The sequence below is a fragment of the Erythranthe guttata genome, chromosome 4, assembly GCF_056151865.1.
Source record: "Erythranthe guttata isolate IM_541 chromosome 4, IM_541, whole genome shotgun sequence".
NCBI lineage: Eukaryota > Viridiplantae > Streptophyta > Magnoliopsida > Lamiales > Phrymaceae > Erythranthe > Erythranthe guttata.
Genome location: NC_142536.1, coordinates 19,743,526 through 19,760,091, shown reverse-complemented (window position 1 = coordinate 19,760,091; position 16,566 = coordinate 19,743,526). Strand labels below are relative to the sequence as shown.

At 32.3% G+C, this 16,566-nt stretch overlaps 3 protein-coding genes across 4 annotated transcripts; 1 reads left to right on the top strand and 2 right to left on the bottom strand.

Moving 5' to 3' along the window:
• Nucleotides 1-207: 207 nt before the first annotated feature.
• PSAO (photosystem I subunit O) lies at nucleotides 208-1,631 on the bottom strand. Its single transcript, XM_088817294.1, has 4 exons — nucleotides 1,397-1,631; nucleotides 949-1,021; nucleotides 665-844; nucleotides 208-410 (listed from the first exon to the last, which is right to left on the bottom strand). Exons 1-4 carry the CDS (start codon nucleotides 1,482-1,484, stop codon nucleotides 320-322), a joined length of 432 nt encoding a protein of 143 aa, XP_088673420.1. The 5' UTR covers nucleotides 1,485-1,631; the 3' UTR covers nucleotides 208-319.
• Nucleotides 1,632-5,720: 4,089 nt separating this feature from the next.
• Nucleotides 5,721-7,322, bottom strand: LOC105976930 (F-box family protein). Its single transcript, XM_013002202.2, has one exon. It carries the CDS (start codon nucleotides 6,948-6,950, stop codon nucleotides 5,913-5,915), a length of 1,038 nt encoding a protein of 345 aa, XP_012857656.2. The 5' UTR covers nucleotides 6,951-7,322; the 3' UTR covers nucleotides 5,721-5,912.
• A 6,395-nt stretch (nucleotides 7,323-13,717) lies between these two features.
• Nucleotides 13,718-16,501, top strand: LOC105976931 (NF-kappa-B inhibitor-like protein). Of its 2 annotated transcripts, none has more exons than XM_088817321.1 (10): nucleotides 13,718-13,978; nucleotides 14,074-14,261; nucleotides 14,391-14,486; nucleotides 14,626-14,682; nucleotides 15,005-15,085; nucleotides 15,268-15,302; nucleotides 15,421-15,510; nucleotides 15,599-15,755; nucleotides 15,903-16,108; nucleotides 16,204-16,501. In XM_088817321.1, exons 1-9 carry the CDS (start codon nucleotides 13,855-13,857, stop codon nucleotides 16,002-16,004), a joined length of 930 nt encoding a protein of 309 aa, XP_088673447.1. In that variant the 5' UTR covers nucleotides 13,718-13,854; the 3' UTR covers nucleotides 16,005-16,108; nucleotides 16,204-16,501. The 2 variants fall into 2 exon arrangements, with proteins under 2 accessions (XP_088673447.1, XP_088673448.1); XM_088817322.1 differs by having other exon boundaries at nucleotides 13,742-13,978; nucleotides 15,903-16,104.
• Nucleotides 16,502-16,566: the final 65 nt, after the last annotated feature.

The window sequence follows — 16,566 nt, the reverse complement described above, 5'->3', positions numbered from 1 at the left end:
ATAATATTGATGGGCCAAACCCAATGGGCCCATGTTTGCAAAAAAAAAGTTCTTGGGGGTGGTTGGAGTTATTTAACTTACTTTCTGTTTTTATTTTTATTTTTATTTTATTTTAATTTACAATACTGTGGAAAGGAAAAAAAAAAAAAAACAGAACAGAGACCTAATTAGTATAGCTAATTGAAGTACAATACACGCACAAACACATGATGCAATATTAATAATTACCAATTAAGTACGAGAAATTGAAATCAAGGTAATAAAAATATCATACACAAATATTACAGCAGAAATTTGTCACAGAAAATCATCATCCATTTTAAAAGTACTCTTCAGTCCTTCCCTTGAATCCAATTTGCCCAAAAGTAAGTGTCACAAACAGCCCCAAGTGCCACAACACCAGCCACAACCTATCAATTAATTGTCCACACATCAATCCGATGAGAGAAAAAAACCGAACACGAATCGAGCTCGATTATTTGTATTTTTGTACATTATTTTACTAATTCCACTCTAATAGTGAGACTTTACTATCATCAAACAGAAAATTTGCGTCTTCAAGTTTGGTTAATTATAACGAACCAATCTCAAATAAGCTTATTGTTACGATCAATTACGCAACGAAAAAAATCGGGAAAAAAAATGTGTTGAGGTGATTAATTACCAGAAAGAGGAAGTGAGTGCCGGTGGGGTGGGGAAGTGGGCAAGCTCGGTGCCAATGCTCGAGAAGAAAAGGCCGCTTAAGCTATTTCCGTCGATGGCTGGAATGCTCGATGGTGCGATCCAACCGATTAAACCGAATCCGATCACATTCAGATCCCTTCTCAGCCAATCTCTCTGGAAGCTAAATATTAAAAAAATAATAATAAAAAAAAAATTAAATTTTGTTAATTCCTCAAAAGTTAATTAATATAGGTACAAAAATATGTATGTTAATGTTATTATTACCATGTGGATTTTCCTCCTGATGCTTGTGCTAGCTTTAGAGGGTTCCTTGCTGCCACTGGGGATTTCAAGAATCCTTGAAAAAGAGAAAAGGGAAATTAGCAAATGAAAAACAAATTCGGAGGAAATTCCGAAAATTTCATAATAATAATATTCAAATTTGTTACATAAACCTCGAATGCAGTAGCAGTCTATACGCATTCAAAATTCGATTGCGGGTTGTGCAATATTTTAATTTCATATATAACACACATCTAGATTCAAAACAGTAACGTTAATTCATCGAGTTTATTGCAATTAGTACATTTGTGTTATATTGATTTTTTTTACAATTCGATATAACACAAGGGTACTAATTACAATAAACCATTAATTCTTCTTGCATTCGTAATAAATTGTGATGCGTTACGATAATCGTAGAAATCGAAATTAGATGTGATAGTTTTAGTACCTGAGGAGAGGTTTAGTTTGTTGGGAGAAGACAAAGTGGAAGTGCCCAATCCAACAACACTTGAAGCAGTAGCCATTGTTGCTGCCATTTTCTTTCTTTAATTTCTTTCTTCTTTGTTGTGCCAATTATTAAATGTCTTGTATAAAGTATAAGCAAGAAATAAAAATTAGTGGTGGGATTTCAATTCTATGATTCTTACTTACCTGGCAGAAAAAAATTATTTTTTGTGGTGATTGGGTGGATTTGTGTGACTACTCAGATTTCATGGATTGCTCCTCGATGAATCACAATCCGCCACGTGGATTTCACTGGATAAAATAGGATATATAAAATAGGCTCCACCATTTTGTTTGTGTTGTAGTGGAGAAATTGACTTTTCTTTTCTTTTTTTGTTTAAATTGTAAATTTGAATTAGTTTGAGATATATCATCCTATAAGACAAACTTTAAGGGAAGTTTGTTTATTTTTTTTCAAATCCGAAGAGATTTACCTTTAATTATACAACAAGACTCAAATATGTAGGTGTAATTTATACTATTATATAATTTGTTTTGCGATTTCAGTTTTATTAATACAATTTTGACTTTGAACATGATTTTGACCATTTTCGAGTTTGAATTTGGCAAAGACACGTGATTTGAACCACCAAGATTGGATGTCGGATGAAAAAAAATATGCATGAATTGATGAACACTACCCACAATTTTGATATTTTGAGACTTGAGTTACATAAAATTCGAAATGTAACTAGTTCAATGCATAACTTTTTCGTCCGACATTCAATATAACTGGTTCAGGTTGGATTGGAAATCTAACTCGAACGACTACAGTTTTTTGTTTTGAATTTTACCAAAATCAGGCCAGAAAATTATCACAATCTTGTTCAGAGTTAACATAGTATTAGCAAATTTAAAACGACATTTAACATTTGACTTCGTTTATTACTATATTCATATGTCGTTTCGAATAAGGGAAGTGATTTCCACAAATTGGGCCTTTGATTACAAAACTAAAACCCAGCTTTATAAAAGGGGTAACTAATTCATACATTTCATTGGGCTGTCTGTCTTCGAATCAATTGCCACGTATTACAAAGCCCATTTATTTTCTTACAATTTTTAAATTGGAATAAATAAAAAATCGAATTAAACAACAAAAAAAAGTTTGGGTATAAAACATTATTTAAAGGACCACCCCACATATCTAATTTAGTGAAAGGAAAAGACAAAGCAATGTTACTGTTATTCCACAATATGTATGTTGAATGAGTGGCTCTTAACTTTATCACTTTCCTCAAAATATCTTGTACTCAACCAATACAAAAGATATTATTACTTTTCCAACAATTGTTTTTTTATTCCTTTTGCATTTTATTTTAAATTAAAAGCCAATTATGAACAAATAAATAAAGAAGGTGCATTATTTGAAAGAATGATCTCGTCTTCAAAACTAATATTCCATGTGATCCGTTGGGTGTGAGAAAAAAAAATTCCGAAAAGTCGTAACGAAAACCGAGCCTTTACGAAAATGCAAACACGACGTCATTTTAGTAGCGTTGTTAGGTGGGCATCTTTTTACGGACCAATTACATAATTGCTTCAACATCAATTGAATCAATTTAAATTCGATTTTCTTTTGAATGGGAATTGGAATCGGGTTTTAAGCTCCAAAAATATTGACAATACATTTGAATTCCAATCGAATAACATATTGCATTCTAGTGCCATGTACTGCAGGAAGTTAGATGGTACACCTTATTATATCCATCACGTGTATTTCAAACGTAATATCTGATTAACCAACAATTAACTGAGCATACATACACATGAATGTATGTGATTATATGTCGCATATTTACGATTGAAACTCATCTAGTGTAAATTATAAATTGTAACATCTAATACGAGTATTACTGCACCAATTAGATCATTTCTTGCGAAAACATAATAAAATACTAAAGATAAATAGGGTTTGTCTAGGGTGAGATACCCCATATGTTCTAAACTTTTATGAGATATGCATTAATCACCATTAATTTTCTAAGATTAAATCTGGAACCTAGGAAAATAACATGGCTTATGTTCTAAAAAATGAAGTACTTTACCAAATTATCCTTCGATTATTTTTTTTATTAAATTAATATAAAATTGATTAACATTTAATTGTCTAATTTACCCCCTACTATATTTTAATTAAATAATTAATTTAAATTCATTGTGACCGAGATTTATTTGATAAATAATCGAAAAAAATGCATTCATTAGGAATAGAACTTGTGACCTATTAATACATTTATCACTCTTAACCATCCAAGCACATTAACTTATTATGATATATTTAACAATAATTGTATAAATACTGTTAATTCAAATATTAATTGCAACATTCATTATTATTAAATGATATTAAATAAATTATTAACAAATTTAATAAAATAAAGTTTTAAAAATATAAAGAATTGCAGTTCAATACGCCAAACATCTATCATTAATTATATAATATTAGAAGTATTAATAAACTCCACCATTTAATGTAAATAATGCTCAATTAAATATAAAGAATGCTCAATTAAATATAAAAAAATGCATAACTTAATTCAAACTCACTTATGTTATTTAATCGATAGTGTGACAAATCCAAATACAAAATAAAATAATATGTTTGTTTAGAAGAAGAAAAAATTATAACTCATTCCAATTAGTAGTTTTCTTACTTTAAAATAAAATTATATACTACAAATACTATATTGTGAATTTCTTTTAATATTTAATTTAATCAACTAGTAAGATTTGAATCGATGAAGTACAAATCCTTTCAATTAGTAAACATTATTCAAATATTTTAATCGGTTGCTTAACTATTGACATAACATGTTACATAATTGATTTAACTATTTATAAGTAATGTCTAATATCTTTTTAATTCAATTTTGTCATAAAAAATAGTAAATTTAATTTCTAACACATGTAAGAACCTAATCGTAAATCATAATATTTTATCAAAGCGTAATATTTGAACCAATTAAGCTCAAGTGCTTTCAATTCGTAAAAATTATTCAAATATTTGAATCGATTCATTAGCGCGCTCAACTATTGACAAGAACGTCTTAATCAAATTAACTATTATTAATTAAAGTGTAATACATTTTTAATTCAATTTTATCATAAAAAAATAATTCCTAAATTACGCAAGAATCAAATCATAAGATTAATTAAAGCGTATGGTTTGAATCAATTAAGCGCAAATCCTTTTAATTTGTAAATATTATTCAAAAATTTGAATCGATTAAGTTCAACCACTGACAAGAACGTATTAATCGAGTTAACTATTTATAATTAAAGTCTACTATCCTTTTAATTCAATTTTAACAACAAAATAATAATTTAATTCGTAAAATCGTAAAAATCATATCGTAAATCGTAAGATTTAATCTAACCATGAACCGATTAAATCTTACGATTTTTACGAATTAAATTTTATTATTTTTTATGATAAAATTCAATAAAAAAAGGTTACTAAACTTTAACTATACACAAATTGATTAATACGCTATTGTAAATTATTGAGTTTAACCGATTCAAATATTTGAATATTGTATACGAATTGAAATGAGTTGAGCTTAATCGATCAAATCTTTGAATATTGTTTTTGAATTGAAAACACATGAGTTTAATTGATTCAAATATTACGATTTAATTAAATCTTCCAATTTACGATTCAATTCAAACTTCAAATTCTTTCGAAACTCATTTTTAAATTACACGAGTTGAACAACATTTCCTTAGATTTTTAAATTATATTATATAAAGATTTGTTAGTATGGGATATTTTTAATATATAATAATAATAATTATATGAGAATTAATAATTTATTTAACATTATTTATATAAGTTTTATAACCATTATAAATTGTAGCTTTGTGATATATATCCGTATTGTTAGTTTATTGTCAATTATGTGTTGTGTCTTAATGGTAAGTATTCTTATGTGTTTTCAGATGGTCACGAGTTCGAATTCAGGTTGATGCAATTTTGGATGGGTGGTTTAATGATTTTTACGAATAATGATATAATTGACATTATAAATTTTAATTCAGCAATAAATATATATTTAAAATTGCATTAAAAATATAGAGGGTAAAATTGACATTACATTAATAATATATAATGGCCGATTTTTTGAAAATATTAATTATACGAAGGGTATTTACGACAATACGTAAATGAGGAAAAAATGGATTTTTTGGCAGGGACACGTGGCGCAATATAAAGGGGTATCTCATAAAAGTTTAGAACATGGGATCTCACCCTAGAAAGACCCAGATAAATAAAGTCATAAGTTTCTTGTAAAAAATAACAACATTTACTTATAGTTTCACTCTTTTGTCCCTTTCTTTATCCTTTTTTAACAATAAAAAAGGGAATATATATATTATATGTATATACTGCATCATAGACAATACATCATCCTAGTAATTTTTTAACTATTTTAACTAACTTTGACTTGAAATAATATTTACCTAGACAAGAAAAACATCAAAATAACTGCAATGAAAATGGAAACTCCGGTGGTCATACACACCATGTCAAGACCCTTCTCTCTCCTCTGCTTTCTCTCTCTACAAAACGCCTTCGTCCTCAAGAACATCTCGTACGTTTCTCTCTCTACTTTGCTGTCGTTTCTCGACCTCGGCCCATCCATGGCGCCCTCCAAAATTACCAAACTGTCCATCCCTGTCAGACTCTTTCCCTCTATATCCTCTATCTGCATGCTCACCTCCTTCACGCGCACTTGCCCCATTTCCGTGCCCCCGCAGGTCACCACCACCCCGCACTGCACCATGTCTCCGCCTCCGCCGCCACCCGCCGCCGCAGAAGCAGAAACTATGGCATACCGCAGCTGTATGTCCTCCGACAGCCAGTGGCGGCGGGCCTCCACCGCCTGTCGGCTCGCGACGTTGACCGCCCGTTTCCTGACCGGGTCTATGATGACCCAGCTCACCCTCAGACGCTCCCTCGCGCGTGAGACGAACGTGCCGTCGTCGTCGAATTTCAGCGGCGTGGTCAACGTTTCCTTGTGGTCCAGGAGGTCCACCCTGAAAGGCGTGTTCAGGAACCAGGCCGAATCGGCTTCCGTCACCATCACTTTGGAGTACACCAGCTCGTCGTCGTAGTAGATATCCACCGCCGATATCAATTCGGAGGTTTCCGACGGCGGCGGACGTTTCTGATCGGATATTTGGCGGAGGGCGGAGGGGAAGGCGTCGGAGTAGAAAGAGCGGTGGCCGGAGGGGAAGGCGGAGATGGCGTCGCGGACGCGTGGGTCGGCGGTTGACGGCCACGTGGAGTTGCAGATTTCCTTCCAGAGATGGTCGTCGTTGCAGAGAGAGAGTAGCTCGGCGGAGGCGCAGCTGGTGGAGGCGAGGGTGGGCCCATCTAGCCTGTTCAGGATGTGGGTTTGAATTACGTCGGGGTGGATGGTGGTGATTGAGGTTCCTCCGCCCTTATCAGCGGCGGATACGGCGGCGGTGGTGGTGGTGGAAGAAGAAGACATGGTGGCAACGTTGTGGGATTGATGGATGTGAAAATGTGTAGTGATTGAAGGAAAGTAGAAAGGGGGTTTTCATAGGAGGGGGGTTTTGGTCTTTGGTCAACTCTTCCACACTTATTGCACTCGGACTCCTTCGCTAAAATTTAAATTCTGATTTGACCCCCCAAAAAATGGTCAAATTTTAATTTCAATTATAATATTATATAGTGGAGGGACACTTTGCTTTTTTATTTTTATTTTGGGTGTCTAAGTTGGGTTTGATTAATGTTTACTTCAATTCATTGTGTTACTATATAAAAAATGGCAAATAAAGGTTGGATGTCCCAATATGCTACTTAGTTGCAATATTTGGCATTTAGCAATAATTCATTGTTGTATAGTTTCTTTTACAAATATTAGAAAAACAATTTGGGTTATAGCTATTATTTATATGACTTACAACCACCTATAATTATAATAAAATCTCTTATTTTTTAGAAATTATATACAGCTCCCTGTAGTTTGTAAATTCCTTACTTCAACCCCATAAAGAGTGTTAATGTAAGAAATTTACAAATTGTACAAGATAGATGTAATTATGAAAAGATAAGGAATGTTTTTGTAAATAGAACTTATTTAAGGGACGGTTGTAACTTACCCGACATTTGACTGATGAAAAGTATTAAATTTTAAAATTGTTGAAATTGTTTAAATAAGAAAAAGGCAATGAATTAAGAGTCAAATTTGAGCAACTTAGGCACATTACTTCGAAGTTGCCACTAGTTATGTGCTTATCTAAGTTTTTGAATATTTCAATTGGTTATTTATAAAATTCATATTTGCCTGGACTTTATTATTATGACAATATGTCAACATTGAATCATAATAATTAGAAAAAAAAAATCAATTACAAATATCCTATTGAACTTATGCTAAATTATGAAAAATACCCCACTTTTGTAATTATTAAAATCTCCCGACTTTCTATCTCACACCGACTCCCTTACGGTGTGATTTTTCGTAGATTTTTTTTATTCCCGGGATATTTCTTGTAAAATGCCGATTCTACCCCTACACACGTTTCATCTATTTACAATGTTGTTAGAACCGGACCGAACCGGCCGGTCGGACCGGTTCGACCGTGACCCGGCAATAAAGCAGTTTGGGCTGACATTTAAAACCGGAAAAATCGAAAACTGCGGGGTCAAATGAGGTTCGACCGGGTAAAACTCGAGAACTGACGGGTCAGTCAAGGAACCCGGTTTTCAGCCAAAACATCTCGAATAACCGCTGAGTTGGTTATTTGTGTCTAGATTTGAGCGAACCTTCACAGACTTAGTAGTGGCTGGTCGGATCTAGTCATGAGTGGTCGAAGGATTGTCAGATATGATCCTGGGTGATCGAATATGGCTGGCCGATTGCCGAATTTGAAGAATAAAAAATAGAAAAATATAGAACATAAACAATAAAATATAGTAAAAAGTAAGGTGAAGTAAATAAAAGTAGAAATAATAAGTGACAAATTAAAAATATAAAGAAAATAATATTTTTAAAACATTAAAATTAATAAAATAATGGCATATTAAAAAAAGTCAAAAACCCGGTTGAACCGGTTCGACCCTATTAACCCATGACCCAAATGGTCGTCCGGTTCTATAGCCGGTCCGGTTCTGAAAATATTGTCTATTTATGTTACTTTTTAAAGGCAAAAATTACCCTCGTGTGCCTTTACACGGATTTGTTCTTTTTAAATAGCATAAAAAATACTACATAATTAGGGGTAGAACAAACATTTTCTTGGGCAATGATTTCATGTAAAATCACCCCATAAGGGGTCGATGTAATATTGAAACAACCTTGGGAAGATTATGGTAATTACATAAAATAGGGGTGTTTTCATAATTTAGCCAAAGTTTAAGGGAATTTCCAAAATTTACCCTTAAAAAGATAAAATATGAAGAATGTGCCACTTTTAATTTGTCTCTTAAACAAAGTATTCAAGAAACTCCCACGAACTTGTAGATTCTTTTTGGGGGAAAGAAAAAGTGGGATAAATAACTAAAGTGGAGTGAATATTGATGTTACAATTTAAAAATTGAAAAAAAAAACATCACAATTACTAAAATCGACCGACATTTATTATTTCAATTTCTCAAATGTAGAGTCCAAAAAACGTTTTCCTTCAAATTCATAAAAGTCAAGAGTAAACAAATAGAATAGAAAGAAATAAAACAATATTTTTATAAAATAAAGTAAAAGTAATTAAATAATAATTAGTTTTAGTTAGTTAAAATTGCCGGCCTACGTGGGGACATAACGTAATGAACATCTCAAATACAACGTCACCAGCACACAGTCCGTGATGCATGACGTGGAATAACATGGTCCGTTCATAATTCAGCCAATTATATATGATGTTTAATACACTTAAATCATTAATTATCAAAAAAAAATAATACACTTAAATCACAAATTAAAATTAATTAACTACAAATTAGGTACCAAAAGAAATTAATACTCTGTCCGTTCTACAATGATTACTTTTGAAAATATTTTTGTTTTATATTATTTGCCACTTTATAATTTTCATACTCCATTAAATTCATTTTTTCCTATTTTGCCCATGTCTTTTTATTATTTTTTCCCATAAAATCACGAAATATTCATTGAAATTCTTGTTACTTATGCAAAGATGAAAAATGATTATTATTTAAAAATGAAGGGAGTACTATGTTCTCTTAAGAATTCAAAAATAATTATACATTTCACAAATCACATTAAACCACTAGTTGACAAATCACATCATATAACTAATTGTTGACAAATCACATCATATAACCAATTATCATGGTTCAAGATCAGAACAAGTTATGGATAATGGTTTTTTTATTTGTTTATTTAAGAATGTAATAAAAGATATTGAATAAAGGATTTCTTTGAGCAATTTTAATAATTCATTTAAGATGGGTTTAAAATTCAGCGACGCATGGGTGTTTGGCTAAACTTATTTTAAACAGCTGATAAATTCTTACGTCTGATAAAATATTTTTAGAGCTAATAAACTGTTACATCTTATTTTTATGATTAATTTTTGAGTGTTTGAATAATGAGTTTATTTCCTATATTTACTAATTATAAGATCTTAAATAAAAAGATGGGGTATATGTACTTATTTAAAAAAATCTTATTTGCTCTCCAATAACTTATTTTATAAAAAATAAGATCTTTTTAAAAAAAATACCAAACACTTTGAAAAAGACCTTATATAAGCTCTAAAATATCTTATAAGCTATTTTTTACATCTTATAAGCTTAGCCAAACACCCTCTTAATAATAGCTTGGAATAAGCGTTTGTTGTATTGTACGGTATATACTATATACATAGAACAAGTATATATATTTTTTTTGTTTTCCAATTTTAACCTTCATATTGTACATATCCAGAGACTAGAAATTAAGTATACATGATGATATAATAGTACTAAATACAATCATGTGTGACATATGCGATATAATATATAGAAAATGACGACAAATATATAGATAAATTATAACTATTATTAAGCTATTTAATTATCTTCAGGGAACATGGAAATAACACTAAGCTCAACTGGAGTCGAGTTCGAGCGAGTTTCATTGAACGCAACACAATTTGAACTCGATCAATTTGGTTTTATTTTATTATTTTTCCTAGTTGAACTTCATAATTTATCAGACAACTAATACGTGTTCGAACTAAGGTTTTTATGTTAACTAATCAAACTCGAACGAATTTTAATGATTGATCTCGAATATGTATATCAAATAGTTTAATTTGATTTTCAATCTTAATTTTGATATTATATATCATATACCTAAGGCCTAACAGACGTTAGGTTTTTGATATGCAATTTTTGGTATATAAATTCATTTGATTAGGCAAACTTAAAATCAAATATTAATGTCTAATTAAGAGAGACACATGAAGCATCCAAATCATTTGCCTCACTTTGATTCAAATCATCAGCTTAATTTTCACGTTAACGCAATTTTGTAGATGTACATCAGATAAAATATAGGGGCTCTTTGAGAAAACCCCCTCATTACTTTTTTTAATGGAGGGAGGTTCAAAATATTTCAGTCCATTTGAGAAAAGTCCAAACCCATTTCCAGCTATTATGTTTTCCAGCTTTAACCCCGCCCGCTACCTCATCACTGGGTCACGCGCTCGGCGATTTTTTTTTTTTTTTCCATTTTTTTAATCGACTATGGAGCATATAGTCGATTAAGGAAATTCTTTATTTTTGTTTTTTTTCTGTTTTTTTTTTGTTTTTTTAATTTTTTTTCTATATGAGTATATTAATCAACTATGATGAAGTATAGTCGATCAAAAGTCTGCTACTAAAAATAACAAATCAAAACTGCAAAAAACAACTATATTTTACAAAAAAACAAAAATATAAGAACATTATAATTGATTTATACAATTGGAATCAATAAAAAAAAAAGATTGGAGTCGATCAACCTTAATCGATACCAGAGCATAGTCGATTAAAAATCTGCTACTAAAAATAACAAATCACAATTGCGAAAAAATGCAAAATCACCAATATATTACAAAAACAAAAAATATACAAACATTATAATTGATTTATACAATTGGAATCAATAAACGAAAAATCCAAAAAAACTAAAAAAAAATTGGAGTCGATCAACCTTAATCGACTACCAGAACATAGTCGATTAGCTTAATCGACTATGAATATATACATAGTCGATTAAGGTTTCAGCCTGCGCGAAATTCTCTGCGAAATTCTCTACACGCACCGTTATCCGCCCAATCAACCAAAAAACTCTAAATCTGCCTCCCCATCATCACCATATCGCTGCCACAATACACTATTCAACCAATCCCTAACAAGAATAAAATAAAACAATTAAATAATTCATAAAAAAAACACAAATTAACATTTCAATGTCCAAAAAAAAAAACAGAAACGATTCAAGTTATTTGTCAAAACCAACATAAAAAAATAATATAAAAAAAAAAAAAAAAAAAAACAAATACCTTCACCAACATCAATTGCAACAGTGATTTTCTCATGCCTCATCCTTATGGCCGTCAAGGCGTCAATCCACAGCATGGCCAGTCATCATCTTCAACGTCGTCGGTGGAAACCACCGCCGCGAACTACAGATCCATCACCACCCTTCACGCGGCGGCGGGAGGCGGTGACAAAAACTCTCCACCGCCACCACCTCCATCGGTCGATATCTTATTTTTCTTCCGAATTTCAGTCGAGAAGAGAAGAGAGAAGAGAGAAGACGAGAAGAGAGAAGACGAGAAAAGAAAAAGAGAGAACGGCAGAAGAGAGAAGACGAGAAGACGAGAAAAAAAGAAGAGAGAACGGCAATGGGTTAGGGTATTGAATAGATTTAATATTAATAAGGGTGGTTTGGGAATTATTAAATAATATTTGAGTAGGATATTAGGTGAAAGGGTTTTCTCTAATTATTTTTGAGAGAGGGTGTTTCTTAACTCATTTTCCTAGATGAGGGGGTTCTTGCTAATTATCCCTAAAATATATTGGGTGAATCTGACGATTTGAATCAAATAAGAATTTTTCCTTATAAAATTAAGGTTTTTTCCTTATAAAATTAAGGTTATTTAATATTTTTTTTAATTAATGTGCGTTAATCTAAAACAATACTTAAAGAGAAGGATAATCAAAATTATTTAATAATTTTCTTAAATAATGTGTATTTTTTTAACTTTAAACAAAAAGAAGTGGAGGGAGTATTTACTACTGAAACGAATGTATGCTTCGTTCTGTGATAAGTGTACACGTGTCAAGTCGAAGTGAAGCATGGGCCGCATGGGTGACACGTGTAGTTGTACCCTGCGCATTCACATGAAACTTTGTGTTGGGCTGAAAACTAGGATAATATACAATTGGGCCGACAAAATATATCATTGGGAGAAGCAATTATTGCAGTAATGCATTTATAATTGATTTACAGAAGAATTTATTTTTTAATTTAGAGTAAATTACACTTTCCCCTTTAATTTGTTCGATGTCACTTTACTCCCCCATACTCTCAATTGCATCGATTTGCCCCCTTGTACTCTGGCTCGATATCACTTTACCCCATTCTACTCTCAATTGCATCGATTTTCCCCCTTGTACTCAGGCTTGATATCACTTTACCCCTTCTACTATTAATTGCATCGATTTGCCCCTTGTACTTTGGCTCGATATCACTTTACCCCATTCTACTCTATCGATTTGCCCCTTGCACTTGAAAAATTGTTTCAATGTGGCCATCGACGTTAGTTTTCACACCTTTGACCTTAACACCACTTGATGTAGGTTTGAAAACTACAAAAAAACCACTCCTCTCAGTTTAGATAATTGCTAAAAAAATTAATAAGGAAAAAGAAAAAAAAAATTGTGGTTGGAGTCGTGGACTATGTTTTCTCGTTGTCTAGAAATTTTTTATTATTTTATTATTTTTATTTCTTTTAATTTTTTAATAATTATTTAAATTGGAAGGGATAATTTTTTTGTAATTTTCCGACTTAGATCAAACGGTGCTCCGGTCAAAGGTCTGAGAACTAATGGCAATGGCCACATTGAGATAATTTTTCAAGTACATGGGAGCAAATCGATACAATCGAAAATAGATGGGAGAAAGTGATATCAAACCAAAATACAAAGGGGCAAGTCGATGCAATTGAGAGTATGAGAGGGTAAAGTGATCAAGCCACCTGTCAATTGAAAAAAGAAAAACATTGTTAAATCAGATTTATTGGTCTGGAAGGGCAAATCCGTCATTGACAGCATATCCTGCTCTGCCTGTCGGGTATTTGCTCTGGCATTACGATCAGCCTATCTCGTAACTGGTCGACTGTGGCCATCGTTTCTCAGTTGCAGAATTCAAAGGAAAAATGAATTCCCTTTCCGCAACTGGATTCTACCCTAATTATCCGGTTCTTCACTACATAAAACGACGTCGTACTAGCCCCAGAGTACCCGCCCTATTCTCCACCCTCAAAGCTTCCCCTCCGACTGGTAAATTTCAGATTTCTCAAATTATTTATGTCCACCTTTGAAAAACCCCATTTAATTTAATTTAATTTAATTGTTTTTTTTTTTCAAATTGGAAGAAAATGGAATTTCCGGAGATGATGTTTTGCGAGCATTCCTGAAGGAAAGGAAATTAAGTGGTGATTTTATAGCAAAAATCTGTGATGAAATTTGGCTCAAGGCTGTTGTTGGAAATTCCAATTTTTTTGAAGATTCTGACGAAATTGATTCTAGCTGGAAATTTAATGCCCAACAGTTATTGGATGAGGTATACTTATTCATTTGTTTATATAATTTCTTGCGGTCTATATAATTGTGTGTGTGTGTGTGTGTGTGTAACTTAGTCTGTGTTATCGATTTAGTTTCGATTTATCCGAAAATCTACATTGTTGGGCAGGAAGAAGAAGGTGGGTTTTTGAAATTGAAAATAACCAGTGAATGGCTTTTGGGCGAAGATAGCACGGCACCAATGAACAAGAAGATGGCTGCCAAGGTTTGTATTACTCGATTTAATGAAGTCTTTCGTTAATTTACTCGAATTTGTAGGTGGGATTCGGAAATTAGCTTTTTCGTTTTAAAACCCTTGTGATAAAACCCTACTAGCTTTTTGATCTGGATGCCGATTATAATAGATAGCACGAGACGACAGCGAGAGAAGGAAAAGACTAAATTTTCTCAGATACGAAGCTGTAAGATTTCTGCAATTCGAGTTGTTCTTTGTTTAAACTGCTTTGGTAGAATTTCACACAGGGATTGATACATTGGTTGATTTTCCCGATTCTTGTTTATGTTGGAATATGGTAAATAAGGATGGAACAGATCGAATTAATTAATTAATTAATTATGTGATACCTATTATACATCTATCACTAAGTTAAAACACGGATTTTATGGTTACATAGGTAAAATGTGATCGATGTATGCATTCAATATACGCTGGAGCACCATAGTAGTTGTCTGATGTAGTGATATTCAGATGGTTTTTTATTTTTGTTTTCATTTTAAATGCAGCTGAAGAGGGAGCTGCTTCTTTTGACCGTGGCTATTGGAACTGCATGTAGTGGATACTGTCTCGTAGCTTTGTCGGTCCAGGTAATTGTTGATTTTGAGAAACAGATGGCTTTTCCGTGATTCATTTGATTCTTTCATTTTTATATTACAAATAAGGAAATTTATTTTATTTTCGAGTGTATTAATGTACTGCGTAAGTCATCCTCTCGTAAGGAGTGATTTTAGAATCTTAGATATGCTTACTTTCTTTCTATATTGGTTAGGCTGCTGTGAGCTACGCAACAGGAGTTTCTTTCAGGTAACATTTTTGACCTTTTTGTTTTTTCCCGGTTATTCCATAAATGTGCTAGGATTTAGGAAATATTTACCTTTTTCTTCCCTTCACACAAGTACGTTTAGTAAGTTTACTTCTACAGTTGCTTGTACTTTCAACTACTATGCAAATATGCGGACAATCTGTCGCGAGAAATGGTTCCAGACATTTTCACCAAAAGGAGGGCAAAAAAGTAAAACATTTTCCTCCTAGTGCTTAATTGTACTTTCTTGAATTTATTCCTTCCTTTTTTGTGCTAACTAGTGATTAAATTCTATCAGGATCGGAATAAGAAGCGAGGATCTAGAAGTTGCTTTCGAGAAAACAGTGAAGGGTATTAGTATTGCTCTTTCTTCTCCAAGGCTCGTATTTCCCGCTGCAATTTACGCTCTATGGGAACTCTCCCAACATTTCGGTCATGAAATTTTTGAATTTCAGGTTTTCCTAAATCGACCCACAAATTTTTTTTTTAATTTTTTTTTTTTATAATTATAATTACCACAATCTTCTTCTTATTATTACTGCACAAGAGAAGAAAATACGTAGCGTATTTGTTTTTTGAAATTTGATTATGGTTGTTTGCAGCTAACACCAGCAATGGTTGGGCTATTTGCTTATAAAGCGGCAGCACTTGTGCAAGTCTATAGAGACAACGAAGACCTTGAATTAATCTTTCCCGAAAATTAAGTGACTAATTAAGTGCGGAATTTTTGTATAAAGAGATGATGGTGACTTCATTTTTGGCTTCGTTGGAAGGAGTTTGATTCTTCCGAGAAGACCTCGGCTAGTAGGTGAAATGACATAACTTCGATAATTTAATACTCGATCAATTAATGACCTCGTTTAAGTAATGTTTTTGGCCTTTTAATTTTCTCGTGGTTTTCAGGTTTTTACATGTACAAGAATCAAGAATGACGTATCTGCCAATTACGGAACGGAACGGAACCTTCTAGAGTTCAGACATTGTGTCTGCCATTCGAATCAACGACATCGTAGGAGTTGAAACTTAACATTAAAGTATTATATGTAAAAATCTTTCTCTGTCTAGTTTTTTTCACTTTTGCAAAATGTTTCTTCTTTTTTTTCTTGGTTCATAGTGCAGAATTTCTTGAGATGGGGATGTATGTATAGAACAGTTTTATAGCTACTTCATATTGATTCACTGTTTATTTGTTGGGGGTAAATTACAGCCACTCCATGATACGGTTAAATTACGAAAACCCCCTTCCTATTTGGGTAATTACAACCA